Here is a 15,543-nt window from a genome sequence, read left to right as displayed (position 1 = left end):
AGCATGTGCCCTATGTTCAAGTGTTCAGATGAACATTTTACTTGCCTGTGCATGTGTTTGTGACGAGTGCCAGTGGTGGGTCAGGATACGTTCACCTTTAAGCCATGTCCTTGCATCATCACTATTTGATAGTGATTCATAAGCATATGTTCATGACATGGCCGGAATGATACAACGGACTCTGCTTTTAGCAAAGATTGCTCAAGGCCATGGAAAGAGTTTGGGCGCTTTTTCTTTATTTATGTGGCCCAGTACCTAATGCTTCAGGTACAAGAGCATACATTATATTGGTCCACAGCACTTATCAGGAATATGCTGTATCAGGTGATTTGAAACTAAGGCAGTGATCGGAATCTTACGTATATCAATAAGGTATCTTCTTTGCATAACGCTTGCTTTTATCCTGTGGATGTGGCTTCGAAAGCCCTTTTAAGCTCAAACAATGGTGCCATCCTAGTTTGGAACACACTTTCCTGTGGGTTTCAGAAGCTTACCATTGTGCAGGTCCTATCGTCATAGGCCTGTACGTAATATATAATGTACAGAGTTGCATCTATCCAACAGCAGCCAGTCCCGAGTCTGGCAATCGATACCAGCACTGTATACCAGTGCCCTCGCACAGTGATGTTTCATAGGGCATGAGACTAAGCTGACAGCCAAGCGTGACGGAAGCTCCTTTTGGATTGTCTAGCATCCTGTTATGCAGTGAAATGCTTCATTTATGAACTGTTAGTCAATGTGATAGCTACTGTCAGACGAGTGGAAAGTGTCAGTGAATGAAGAGACAGTTGATGATCGTTATGAGGCCATTTAAAGCCCTGTTTAGATGACAAATCGAGAAAACAACATTGGCTTTGTGATTAGGTCTTAAGGAGAAACAACGACTTCGATAACTTGTTTCAATAACAAAATTAAGGGCTAACATTTCTTGCTTCAAAAGAGGATAGCCAGAGCATGTTGACTGATACGAGTGACATTTGCTTTGTTAACAGCTAATCGTTTTGTGTTATTCTTGAGGAGGGAAGAAGTATCGACGGGTCGGGAAACAGTTGCTATCGGAAGCAACAAACCAGAAAAGGTACCGTAAATTTTGACTATTGTTTCCATTATGCAAACTTCTACATAAAGATCATTATGTTTATCGTGAACTTTTACATTGAACATCAAAAGTCTTGGTGGTCAAATAATACCAGTGATTGGGGGATAAATATTGCTGAATGTGGTATGTTGCTAATCCACAAACACAGTCATTGCGGAAATAACGTTAAAGTTTAAAATTATTTGTTGAAAATGGACATGTATTCTCAAATATACTGATGGACACACCCATATTTTGACTTGTAGCTTATGGTATTGTTGTTGTTTTTCAGTCGTAGAATTAACTTCAGTTGTATTTAATGTGTTTGTGACGAGTGCCGCTGTAGGGACAGGATACGCCCATCTTTTCGGAAACACCTGGATTTTGATAGTGATTCAGAAACCAATGCTGATTATATATATATTTGGTATCGTAAACTGGACTCTTTTTATGATTGTGAATAAGGTTCTGTCGTTTTTATTTATCCACTTATGATGATTTACGGATTATGTGGCTATGTATAGATTATATGAATGCAAATAAATGTTTGCGGTTCATATTTGCACCTAACACTCCTGATCTACTTGACTTTGTCTGAACAAATAACCGTTGTAACCGGTGCGCGAGACGTTTGTAGTATTTCGCTGTCTTTTTCTTAAGATCAATGTGCATTAAACACATGTAATAATTACTTGTTTCTATCGATATTGAAGAGTTAGGGTACTTTTGCCTTTACAAGTTTTTCTATGGTAATGGTTTCTTCAGAAATAGAGACTATTTGTGTTTCGGTATTGTGAATATCATATACAGTAAAATACAGTTATAACGAACTCAAAATGACCATAAAGTTTAGTTTGTTATAACCGTAGTTCGTTAAAAGCATATTGGACGGGACCAAAACCAGTTCGTTATATCCGTCAGTTCGTCATAAGCGTGATCGTTATAAACGTAGTATACTGTATTAGGAATACAAATTGTGGTATATTTTTTTTTAATCGAATCATTTGATATTTACCGTAGGCAACTACGGAAGCACACGAGTGAAATAGTCTCTTTATTACATAATGGACCCGTGAAGACTCCGGGGTAGAATAGGTCTTCAGCAACCCATGCTTGCTGCAAAAGGCGACTATGCTTGTCGTAAAAGGCGACTAACGGGATCGGGTGGTCTGGCTCGCTGACTTGGTTGATGCATGTCATTGATCCCAATTGCGTGGATCGATGCTCATGATATTAATCACTGGATTGTTTGGTCCAGACTCGATCATTTACAGACCGCCGTCATATAGATGGTATATTGCTGAGTGCGTCGTTAAACAACAAACCAACCAAATATTATATAATGTCATTCTTACAATAATCATTGTTGCAGACGTAATTTTACTCATGGAAGAAGCTTTAGAACCTATGTTTGACTACAATATTGGAGTGATCTACCAAATATATCATTTGTCTTCAGAAACATGGAGGCACAGATGGAGGTCCCTATCCAAGCATATAGGGATCTAGTCAATAGTTTATTAACAAAGTGAGTGAGTGTGGTTTTACGCCGCGTTTAGCAATATTCCAGCAATATCATGGCGGACAAGAGAATGGGTTTTTATTGTACCTATGTCGGGAATCGAACCCGGGTCTTCGTTTTGATCTATTTCCCTATCTTTAGATTATCAAGCCTTTCATCACAAAGGCATGTTGCTTGTTAATTGCGCCGCAGTTGGTCTGTTTCACTATGGATTATGCGTTTCCTCATATAATTATTAAAGTAAAAGATAAATCGAATTATTCGAAATTCAGAGACATTCGCTGGGAATTGACACACACACCGCCTTCAGCAATATTCCAGTAATATCACGGCGGGGGACAGAAATGGGCTTCACACATTGTACCCATGTCGGGAATCGAACCCGGGTCTTCGGCGTGAGGAGCAAATGCTTTAACCACTAGGCTACACGACCGCCCCTTTATTGAGAAAGAAGGCTTTGCATCTATATATGGAGCCCGACAGTTGTTCCTGTTAGATGACCTCATTTATCGGATCGTGATACCAAGTTTATCGGCGTGGTTTATGCATCGATAACAGTAACCACTGTATGATAATTATCGATTATTGATCATTCATGACGGCAGCATCATGTTTTATGGACCCAAGAAACTGATATTGACCGAGGTCAGCATGTCCATAAAACATTATATTGCCAGAATTATGGTCAATACATAATATTAATTTTATTAATACATAATTATAAATTCAAGAATATTTCAAATTCAAGAATAATTGAATCAGACGTCACGGGAAGTCGCGGGAGGTGATGCACAACAAGCTCTCTTTGCGCTCTCTCATGTAGACTAGATAATCTAGTGATTGACATTATGAGCATCGCTCTAAGCAATAGGGATACGATGACAACAACCATGTCAGCTAGCCTGACCATCCGATCCCATTAGTCGCCTCTTACAAGCATGGGATGCTGAAGACCAATTCTAACCCTGATCTTCACGGGATCTGATATGTTGCTAATTCATGTACGTTGTGCTTCGATATTCTATGCTGCGTTTTGATACATATGGCGTTGTGTGGATACTTTATTCTATTTTTGATATACAGTAAACTAAGGTTATAACGAACACGCTTATGACGAACTGGCGGATATAACGAACTTACTTTTTTAGTCCCGACTATTTGCTGTAGTTATGCTGTATATATGCTTATAACGAACTACGGTTATAACGAACTAAAAATAGTAGTCCCTTTGAGTTCGTTTTAACCGTAGTTTACTGTACGCATCTTGATCATTCTTAAGATGAATCACATGTACAGCACGTGGGCTTTTCTGTCGTGTTCCTGAAGACGAGTTTCACGATGAGCATCGTTGAACGGAAACAAACAAGCATTTATCAAACCTTCCACGTTAAAGTGTCTGTCTCTTTCTGGCACGTGAAGCATTCTTTATTTACGAAGCTTCACGAAAAAGTTGTCAAATGACAACCACTCACGTGAAACACGACATTTGTATTATGTTGTTAACAATCCTGAGGCGACATGTTAGACTGGAATTATCGGTTGTACTTGCACGCCAGATCAATATCTACCGACGACTCGTGCCGATTTATATAACTGGTTAAAAGCACGCCTTCGGTTTCAGACAAATACCTGCCAATGGATTTTGAGAATTAATAATGTCTCCTGGTTTTTTTCTGAAAGGAATAGATTCCCTGCACCTCGTAAATGCGAGAGCCTAATAATGATTATAATAATAATAATAATAATAATAATAATAATAATAATAATGTACATGGATAACCTTGAACTTATTGCCAATGGATCCACACTAAGAAACCAGATTCTCCTTGTCAAGTCCTCTTCTGATGATATCGGCATGTCCTTTGGACTCGACAAATGCAACATTTTTCATCTGAAACGTGGCAAGGTAGAAGAGGGAGGATCAGTCAGTTTACTTGGAGGAGGAGTTATTGACCATCTCGTGGAAGCTCAGGCCTATACGTACTTAGGTATGCGTACTCCAGATGCCCATATCAAGGACAGACTTCGGGCAGAGTACAAATGTAAGGTGAAGAGAATCTGGAGTTCAGAGCTGAACGCTCGCAATAAAATTAAAGCCACAAACACTTATGCTGTACCCGTCCTTTCATAATCTTTTGGTGTTGTTGATTAGACGAAATTTAGGGAATTGACACGCTCACACGAAGAATCATGTCAGACAATAGATCCCTCCACCCTCGCTCTTCCCTCAATCACTGATATTTACCAATCATAATGGGAGGGCGTGGTTTCATTAACGTTGGGGCTCTTCATGATAGAATTGTGTGTGCACTTTTTCACACATTGCGAAGTATGTCAAGACTCATGATGAAAACAAGGCATTCCACAATTTTCGTAAATGAGTCAAGGATGTGGGACATAATCTCTATGTCAGTGTTGATTGTTGATGGTTCTGTACTGCTGGACGGTAGTGAAATGATTGTAAACCAAGCGAAGTATCATATCAAATCGGCCGAGACTCGGGTTTTCAAGGAGAGGCAATCTGAACGACCACTACAGCGAGTGTGCAGTGTGTTGATCAGAAACCCTGCAGAGTCCTTCGCTTGGGTGAAGTCGGCTGGCCTGAAAAGTGAAACAGACGGATTTCTGTTTGCTGCTCAGGACCAGTCACTTCCCACTCGAAACCGACAATGTGTGATTTTGCATCAAAATGTAAATATGAAATGTAGATTATCTAATAAAGTTAATGAGACTGTCCAACACATTGTTAGTGGATGCCCAGCTTTGGCAAAAACACAGAATCTTGAGCGATCATTTTATTAACGTCTTCGCAATGCATGTGGTTTAGACACAGAGGTCCACCCATGGTACGACCAAGAATATGTAGAGGGCGTAATGAAATCATTTATATTATTAAATTTTCTGTCCCTTTTGACACTCATGTGATTGACAAGATTGAGGAAAAGCATGGCAAATATGCAGACCTCGCTTTCGAAATGTCACACTTGCATCCCAAGTACCAAGTTGTCCGACTCCCAATTGTTCTCGGTGCCTTAGGTTTGGTACCTCCCAATCTGTTGACTGACATTGGTGGAATACCCGGGTTTTCTACCAGTAGTAGTAGTAGTCAGAAGAAGAATGGGTATTAACACTGCGCTAGACTTCATACACTATACTCAAAGCATTACAAGAATTGTCAGGATCGAGAAGCCTTGTTGGTAGCACGGTATTTTAAGGCGTTCGTCAATGAAGGGGAAAACGAGAACATATGCAGTTTCGCAGCAAACATGTTTATTTTACACGAAAAGAACATGCAATTTAAGTTTAAATCAAATAGAAGTGACAATTTCATGGAAGCGTGTACTCCTTATAAAGATGACACCAGGTGTTTAAGAAACATTTATTCATCGTTACTGCGTTACTGAAAGCACCTATCATACGCGACGGTTAATGTTTGCCCCAAGGAAAACATCTACGACCGCCATGGTCTAGGAATATGGTCCCTTTGAGACGTCTGTAGCTGTGTTAGCAGATGCATCATTAGGCTGCCAAGCACGGCGAGACACGCACAGCACACTTCGAAACTGATCACAGCTAGGTACTGTGTACCAGCCACTTATTATGAACTGAGTAATGCTACGATCACACCAAAGTAGTTCTATGCCGTTCTACCGCGTTCTAAAAAAATACTAGAACGGGCTGTGATCACGGTAGAACGCGTAGTTTGGGGTAAAATACGATGCTAGTTTGTTCATAAGCGTCCTCAATACGTCTATCTAGTTCTTATCTCGTTCTTGGCCAGTCTGCAGTCCGTTTGTATCCAGTTCATATCGTGTAAAAGTGCCCGTTCGCTTCTTCCCGACAAGGTTTCGAAGCAGTTCGAGCACGTCCGTAGCCGTTCACAACCAGTCCAACCTCGTTCTATCTCGTTCACAATACGTCCAAGCCAGTTCTAACTTATTCTTAACCCAACCAACTCGTTCGCAACACGTCCCCATGTCGTCCCGGTCGGTGTGCACACGTATCGAAATGTATGCCCGACTGCAACGCGTCGTAACACGTCCCTAGTAGGTTCGAAGTACGGCAATTCCGTTCGTTATACGTCTTTCTCAAGTACGCTGTCAATCCGACTAATTGCAGAACGGGATGGGCGGGATAAAATTTTGAGCAGAATAAAAGTTCTAGAGCACCCTCCCCGTCCGAGCCCGTCCATGAAGTTCGTAAAAAGACTGTCAATAGTTGCTACTACGTCCACTACGTTCATACACAGTTGGAGCCGTTCGACAACATTTTTACGAACGTATTGAGAACTAGTTTGGTGTGTTGGGGGTATAACACGAGCATGGGTATGGTGCTGATAAACTGGAAACATACTCGGGGCGAACCGGGATTCGAACCCACAATCATAGGTTTCTGGCGTGCCCAAGGACGCTGGCGACGGTCTGTCTTGACTGGCAATCGGCCAATGGCGTATTACGATACGTTACATCAATCTTGGCATTTTTCGGGCTTCTATAGTGGCTCCATGTGCTGTCTTGTGGCCTTTTATACCCAACCAACACAGGTATGTGTAGATGCAGAACTTCATGATGCACGTGCATTTCCAGGTGGTTGCGCTGTTACGATTCATTATCAATGCTGGTTTACAGTTATGTTGGTGTTTATTGGTTCTATTTTACCGTTAACGCTCACTCAATGTCAAACTTGTATTATGCTTGCGTTAAAATATACTTTTTTGCCAATTCGTTTTGTCACCTTTTCTTTTTTTAAATTGTATATACAGATCCTCGAATCCTTGTTCTTTTAAAAAAATATTTACACTCAATAGCGTCAAGCTTGTATTATCAAATAACCGCAGTTATGATCAAATTAAGAGCTTAAAGATTGCAAGATTTTGCACAATTATTATTCAATCACTGCACCAAACAATGCATTGGGCCTATGAACGACACCCGCGAAGATCCGGGATAGAATAGGTCTTCAGCAACCCATGCTTGTCGTAAAAGGCGACTATGCTTGTCGTAAGAGGCGACAAACGGGATCGGGTGGTCAGGCTCGCTGACTTGGTTGATGCATGTCATCGTATCCCAATTGCGTGGATCGATGCTCATGGTGTCAATCACTGGATTGTATTGTCCAGACTCGATTATTTACAGACAGCCGTCTTATAGGTGGAATATTGTGTGTCGTTAAACAACAAACAACCAAACCGAACCAAATCAACGCCTATGAATGAAATCACAATATATTTTATCACGTCATTTTGCCATTGGAACTAGAAATTCCTCAAACCCTACCATACGTAACTATTCACTCAAAAACGTCAACGCAGAGAATAACCAGTTTCAATTATTCGCCGAAACATATTCTATTTGACGTAAAAGGAAGATAGCTGTTGAAATATGAATGGATCGTCAAAAATCAGTGCCACCGTGTGTGCGTGAAATGGGTAATATAATAATCTACGGTGAGTGAGTGAGTGAGTTGGGTTTTAACGCCGCTTTTAACATTATTCCAGTTATATCGCGGCGTGTCAGCTTTAATGTGTGAGGAAAGCCCGAAGTGATGCAGGTCTCAGACGTTTACCACTTCGGTGAAACCCACGAGCACGGGTATGGTGCTGATAAACCTAGAAACATAATTGGGGTGAACCGGGATTCGAACCCACAATCATTGGTTTCTGGCGTGTCCAGGGGACGCAACTCTGCACAGCGAGTCGCGGCGCCTAAGACGACTGGGCCACCCGTGCCCCCGGTCAGTGAGTGAGTGAGTGAGTTTGGTCTTGCGCCGATTTGATCAGTACTTCAGATATTACATGGCGTCAGCTCATGATGTCGGGAAGGCGCGACTTTTACCACTTTGGTGGAGTTTTAGCACGGGTATGGTGCTGACAATAACAATCATCGTCATGGTGAATCTGAGTTTCGAAAACACGAAAATAGGATTCATGCTTGAAGCAGGCAACACGGAACAGCAAGGGTGATCCATCATCGAGAAAGTAGCGTTAATCAAAATTTAGATGATTTTACTCATGGGTTTTGTCAACACTGAACACAATCATTGGTGGCCTTCTTGCTTTCCTTTTTGTCATTTGTCAAAGGTGGTTATGTTTATTATTGTTTGTTTGTTTATTGTTTAACGGCACACTCAGCAATATTCCGGCTATATGACGGCGGTCTGTAAATAATTCAGTTTGGACCAAACAATCCAGTGATTGATATCATGATATCGATCCACGCAACTGGGATCGATGACATGCATCAACCAAGTCAGCGAGCCAGACCACCCGATCCCATCAGTCGCCTCGTCAAGCATAGTCGCCATTTACGGCACGAATGGGTTGCTGAAGACCTATTCTACCCCGGAATCTTCACGGGTCGATTATTATTGTATTGGACGCAAAAATTGTTTTCAATACTTGAAATGTATTTGACTCATATCGCTTCATATTGTGCTTTAAAATGTGTTTATTAAATTGCAAATGGTATTGCTTCAGATTGTCATACTTAAGATAATCATGATATTGTAATATTCATGATGATGCCGTTTGTGATATTAATGAACTGTTTCTGGCATTCCTTATATTGTGTTCGATGTTTTGGATTAGATAAGTAATGTTCATGACAGTCATCATGTATGATGATCTTTCTTTAGACCCGATGCCACAGAGCCGGTCATGTAGTAAATTACATATTGCTTCGGCTGTTATTAAAAATAGCATTATTTCCGATAATCTAACAGCCTGCAATAGTGTAAGATGTCTTACTCTCCACCGAATCATGGTATAAATATCTCGACTGCACTGACCTTACTTGTATGTGTTACAGATGACTTGGAAATCGACCGACTCACTGTGTGGTTATATCTGGCTCTCGCTTCTTGTAGGTAAGTACCGCTTAGACTTTGTGTAGGTAAGTACCGCTTAGACTTTGTGTAGGTAAGTACCGCTTAGACTTTGTGTAGGTAAGTACCGCTTAGACTTTGTGTAGGTAAGTACCGCTTAGACTTTGTGTAGGTAAGTACCGCTTAGACTTTGTGTAGGTAAGTACCGCTTAGACATTGTGTAGGTAAGTACCGCTTAGACTTTGTGTAGGTAAGTACCTCTTAGACTTTGTGTAGGTAAGTACCGCTTAGACTTTGTGTAGGTAAGTACCTCTTAGACTTTGTGTAGGTAAGTACCGCTTAGACTTTGTGTAGGTAAGTACCTCTTAGACTTTGTGTAGGTAAGTACCTCTTAGACATTGTGTAGGTAAGTACCGCTTAGACATTGTGTAGGTAAGTACCGCTTAGACATTGTGTAGGTAAGTACCGCTTAGACTTTGTGTAGGTAAGTACCGCTTAGACATTGTGTAGGTAAGTACCGCTTAGACTTTGTGTAGGTAAGTACCGCTTAGACATTGTGTAGGTAAGTACCTCTTAGACATTGTGTAGGTAAGTACCGCTTAGACATTGTGTAGGTAAGTACCGCTTAGACATTGTGTAGGTAAGTACCGCTTAGACTTTGTGTAGGTAAGTACCGCTTAGACATTGTGTAGGTAAGTACCGCTTAGACATTGTGTAGGTAAGTACCGCTTAGACTTTGTGTAGGTAAGTACCGCTTAGACTTTGTGTAGGTAAGTACCGCTTAGACATTGTGTAGGTAAGTACCGCTTAGACTTTGTGTAGGTAAGTACCGCTTAGACTTTGTGTAGGTAAGTACCGCTTAGACATTGTGTAGGTAAGTACCGCTTAGACTTTGTGTAGGTAAGTACCGCTTAGACATTGTGTAGGTAAGTACCGCTTAGACATTGTGTAGGTAAGTACCGCTTAGACTTTGTGTAGGTAAGTACCGCTTAGACATTGTGTAGGTAAGTACCGCTTAGACTTTGTGTAGGTAAGTACCGCTTAGACATTGTGTAGGTAAGTACCTCTTAGACATTGTGTAGGTAAGTACCGCTTAGACATTGTGTAGGTAAGTACCGCTTAGACATTGTGTAGGTAAGTACCGCTTAGACTTTGTGTAGGTAAGTACCGCTTAGACTTTGTGTAGGTAAGTACCGCTTAGACATTGTGTAGGTAAGTACCGCTTAGACTTTGTGTAGGTAAGTACCGCTTAGACTTTGTGTAGGTAAGTACCGCTTAGACATTGTGTAGGTAAGTACCGCTTAGACTTTGTGTAGGTAAGTACCGCTTAGACTTTGTGTAGGTAAGTACCTCTTAGACATTGTGTAGGTAAGTACCGCTTAGACATTGTGTAGGTAAGTACCGCTTAGACTTTGTGTAGGTAAGTACCGCTTAGACATTGTGTAGGTAAGTACCGCTTAGACTTTGTGTAGGTAAGTACCGCTTAGACATTGTGTAGGTAAGTACCGCTTAGACATTGTGTAGGTAAGTACCGCTTAGACATTGTGTAGGTAAGTACCTCTTAGACATTGTGTAGGTAAGTACCTCTTAGACTTTGTGTAGGTAAGTACCGCTTAGACATTGTGTAGGTAAGTACCCGCTTAGACTTTGTGTAGGTAAGTACCGCTTAGACATTGTGTAGGTAAGTACCGCTTAGACATTGTGTAGGTAAGTACCGCTTAGACTTTGTGTAGGTAAGTACCGCTTAGACTTTGTGTAGGTAAGTACAGCTTAGACTTTGTGTAGGTAAGTACCGCTTAGACATTGTGTAGGTAAGTACCGCTTAGACATTGTGTAGGTAAGTACCGCTTAGACTTTGTGTAGGTAAGTACCGCTTAGACTTTGTGTAGGTAAGTACCGCTTAGACATTGTGTAGGTAAGTACCGCTTAGACATTGTGTAGGTAAGTACCTCTTAGACATTGTGTAGGTAAGTACCGCTTAGACTTTGTGTAGGTAAGTACCTCTTAGACATTGTGTAGGTAAGTACCGCTTAGACATTGTGTAGGTAAGTACCGCTTAGACTTTGTGTAGGTAAGTACCGCTTAGACATTGTGTAGGTAAGTACCGCTTAGACATTGTGTAGGTAAGTACCGCTTAGACTTTGTGTAGGTAAGTACCGCTTAGACTTTGTGTAGGTAAGTACCGCTTAGACTTTGTGTAGGTAAGTACCGCTTAGACTTTGTGTAGGTAAGTACCGCTTAGACTTTGTGTAGGTAAGTACCGCTTAGACTTTGTGTAGGTAAGTACCGCTTAGACTTTGTGTAGGTAAGTACCGCTTAGACTTTGTGTAGGTAAGTACCGCTTAGACTTTGTGTAGGTAAGTACCGCTTAGACTTTGTGTAGGTAAGTACCGCTTAGACTTTGTGTAGGTAAGTACCTCTTAGACATTGTGTAGGTAAGTACCGCTTAGACTTTGTGTAGGTAAGTACCTCTTAGACATTGTGTAGGTTAGTACCTCTTAGACATTGTGTAGGTAAGTACCGCTTAGACTTTGTGTAGGTAAGTACCTCTTAGACTTTGTGTAGGTAAGTACCTCTTAGACTTTGTGTAGGTAAGTACCGCTTAGACTTTGTGTAGGTAAGTACCGCTTAGACTTTGTGTAGGTAAGTACCTCTTAGACTTTGTATAGGTAAGTACCTCTAAGACATTGTGTAGGTAAGTACCGCTTAGACTTTGTGTAGGTAAGTACCGCTTAGACATTGTGTAGGTAAGTACCGCTTAGACATTGTCTAGGTAAGTACAGCTCAGACATTGTGTAGGTAAGTACCTCTTAGACATTGCGTAGGTAAGTACCTCTTAGACATTGTGTAGGTAAGTACCTGTTAGACATTGTCTAGGTAAGTACCTCTTAGACATTGTGTAGGTAAGTACCTCTTAGACATTGTGTAGGTAAGTACCTCTTAGACAATGTGTAGGTAAGTACCTCTTAGACATTGTGTAGGTAAGTACCTCTTAGACATTGTGTAGGTAAGTACAGCTCAGACATTGTGTAGGTAAGTACCGCTTAGACATTGTGTAGGTAAGTACCGCTTAGACATTGTGTAGGTAAGTACCGCTTAGACATTGTGTAGGTAAGTACCTCTTAGACATTGTGTAGGTAAGTACCTCTAAGACATTGTGTAGGTAAGTACCTCTTAGACAATGTGTAGGTAAGTACCTCTTAGACATTGTGTAGGTAAGTACCTCTTAGACATTGTCTAGGTAAGTACCTCTTAGACATTGTGTAGGTAAGTACCTCTTAGACATTGTGTAGGTAAGTACAGCTCAGACATTGTGTAGGTAAGTACCTCTTAGACATTGTGTAGGTAAGTACCTCTAAGACATTGTGTAGGTAAGTACCTCTTAGACAATGTGTAGGTAAGTACCTCTTAGACATTGTGTAGGTAAGTACCTCTTAGACATTGTCTAGGTAAGTACCTCTTAGACATTGTGTAGGTAAGTACCTCTTAGACATTGCGTAGGTAAGTACCGCTTAGACATTGTGTAGGTAAGTACCTCTAAGACATTGTGTAGGTAAGTACCTCTTAGACATTGTGTAGGTAAGTACCTCTTAGACATTGTGTAGGTAAGTACCTCTTAGACATTGTGTAGGTAAGTACCTCTTAGACATTGTGTAGGTAAGTACCGCTTAGACATTGTGTAGGTAAGTACCGCTTAGACATTGTGTAGGTAAGTACCTCTAAGACATTGTGTAGTACCGCTTAGACATTGTGTAGGTAAGTACCGCTTAGACATTGTGTAGGTAAGTACCGCTTAGACATTGTGTAGGTAAGTACCGCTAAGACATTGTGTAGGTAAGTACCGCTTAGACTTTGTGTAGGTAAGTACCTCTTTGACATTGCGTAGGTAAGTACCTCTTAGACATTGTGTAGGTAAGTACCTCTAAGACATTGTGTAGGTAAGTACCTCTTAGACATTGTGTAGGTAAGTACCTCTTAGACATTGTGTAGGTAAGTACCTCTTAGACATTGTGTAGGTAAGTACCTCTTAGACATTGTGTAGGTAAGTACTGCTTAGACATTGTGTAGGTAAGTACCGCTTAGACATTGTGTAGGTAAGTACCTCTAAGACATTGTGTAGTACCGCTTAGACATTGTGTAGGTAAGTACCGCTTAGACATTGTGTAGGTAAGTACCGCTTAGACATTGTGTAGGTAAGTACCGCTAAGACATTGTGTAGGTAAGTACCGCTTAGACATTGTATAGGTAAGTACCGCTTAGACATTGTGTAGGTAAGTACGCCTAGTATGTTTCGTGACTACGTCCTCTGTACACGCCATTACGCCTAGTATGTACGTGACAACGCACTCCATACTTGTGGCTAAGCCTCCCATGTACGTGACTACGCACTCCATACTTGTGGCTAAGCCTCACATGTACGTGACTACGCACTCTATACTTGTGGCTAAGCCTCCCATGTACGTGACTACGCACTACATGAACGTGACTATACGCAGTGTTTTTCTCCGACTTAATTTATGTAACACCCAGTTATTAAGAAATGAACCGAGTATTTGTCATCATGTACTATACATAGGGGTACTTTATATTGGCTTGTATAGGCAGCAACAAGTGGAATCTTCACTGAATAGTTTGTATGGACGGATTTTAATCCACTCCATCACCTTATCTGTCATTTGTCTATTTGTAAGTATTATTCTAACCATCGATAAGGCGAGTGTGCATCAGCAAAACTATTCTTTCTTTAGCGATCGAAAGTACCCATACTGTTCTGCTAGTAATCGTGAAGCGTGGAAGTGTATTATAACTAAGCATCCGTGAAATATGGTTGTACAATATTGAAAAGTTAATCGTTCAAGCATATTTCGTCTTGATGTATTTCCCTATCTTTAGATTATCAAGCCTTTCATCACAAAGACACGTTGCTTGTTAATTGCGCCGCAGTTGGTCTGTTTCACTATGGATTATGCGTTTCCTCATGTCATTAATAAAGTAAAAGATAAATCGAATTATTCGCAATTCAGAGACATTCGTTGGGAATTGACACACACACAGTAGGCGGTACCCGGTACCGATATGACTGTATAAACTACCTTGCTTAAGTGGGAGAGTGAGTGAGTTTGGTTTTACGCCACCTTTAGCAATATTCCAGCAATATCACGGCGGGGGACAGAAATGGGCCTCACACATTGTACCCATGTCGGGACTCGAACCCGGGTCTTCGGCGTGACGAGCGAACGCTTTACCCGACCGCCCCACCTGGCTTAAGTATACACCCATGTTTGATTGTGGCTAAAATGAAACAAACAAGAAAAGGTTATTGGTGATGTGTTTGATACAGGTGTCAAATCTATGTATTGGGCCTTACGTTCAAAGTGTTTCGGAGTGTTTTCAACCTAGTAACGTTTTGATAACGTTTGCAAATTTTGTTCAAATCCAATTACCAAGTGTATTCTTTCTTTTGCCTCATAGTGTATTTTCAAACAAATAAACACGTTGGACAGAAAGAAGCTGACATATGCGTAAGCGTGTAATTCGTATATACATGGTCATGTACTTTACAACTGTGAACATACAGTTTGAGTCAACTAATTACAAACAAACAGGAGATGCGCACGCCATTGCTTGAGGCAGTAGCAATGTTACATTAGCATACCAGCGTAACGTACATAATACATGATGTTACAACTCATATGTCGCTGACGCAAATTCGATAATGTTTATCTCCAATCTCTCCGTCGACGTCATAATGAATGCTGATGTCGTATGAAACAAATGAAACTATCGACTCATTGACAATGCCAGCATATAGATGTGCTGCATAGAGTCATATTATCGAAAAAGGTCACCAGCTGTAAATAAAGTAACTACATCTCTGCCACGACAATAGCTTACGAATAGTAAATACGCTTTTATGAGCTTGGTAAATTTATAATTGGTAGCGTTAATTCACCAAAAGACAATACATGCATTACTACGCCAAGATACGAGGCCAGCATCGGAGCAAAACAACATCGACATGGGCGTCTTTTTTATATTTATTTAGCAAATTAGCCAATAATCACATCGATTAACAATAAAATGTTCATTATCAGGTAATGCATATATTCGAACATAATGC

At 40.8% G+C, this 15,543-nt stretch overlaps 1 protein-coding gene across 1 annotated transcript in view; it reads left to right on the top strand.

Moving 5' to 3' along the window:
* The first annotated feature begins 703 nt into the window (after window positions 1-703).
* The window catches only part of LOC139450008 (uncharacterized), a 32,360-nt gene continuing 17,520 nt past the window's right edge, over window positions 704-15,543 (top strand). The window contains exons 1-2 of the mRNA XM_071231620.1: window positions 704-1,078; window positions 9,407-9,464. Coding sequence (XP_071087721.1) covers window positions 9,407-9,464 — 58 coding nt within the window. The 5' untranslated portion in view covers window positions 704-1,078. The remainder of the gene's footprint in view (window positions 1,079-9,406; window positions 9,465-15,543) is intronic.

The sequence above is a fragment of the Haliotis cracherodii genome, unplaced genomic scaffold, assembly GCF_022045235.1.
Source record: "Haliotis cracherodii isolate W230 unplaced genomic scaffold, xgHalCrac1.p SCAF_8, whole genome shotgun sequence".
NCBI lineage: Eukaryota > Metazoa > Mollusca > Gastropoda > Lepetellida > Haliotidae > Haliotis > Haliotis cracherodii.
The sequence above is the reverse complement of the archived record's forward strand: the minus strand, read 5'-3'. Positions and strand labels throughout refer to the sequence as shown.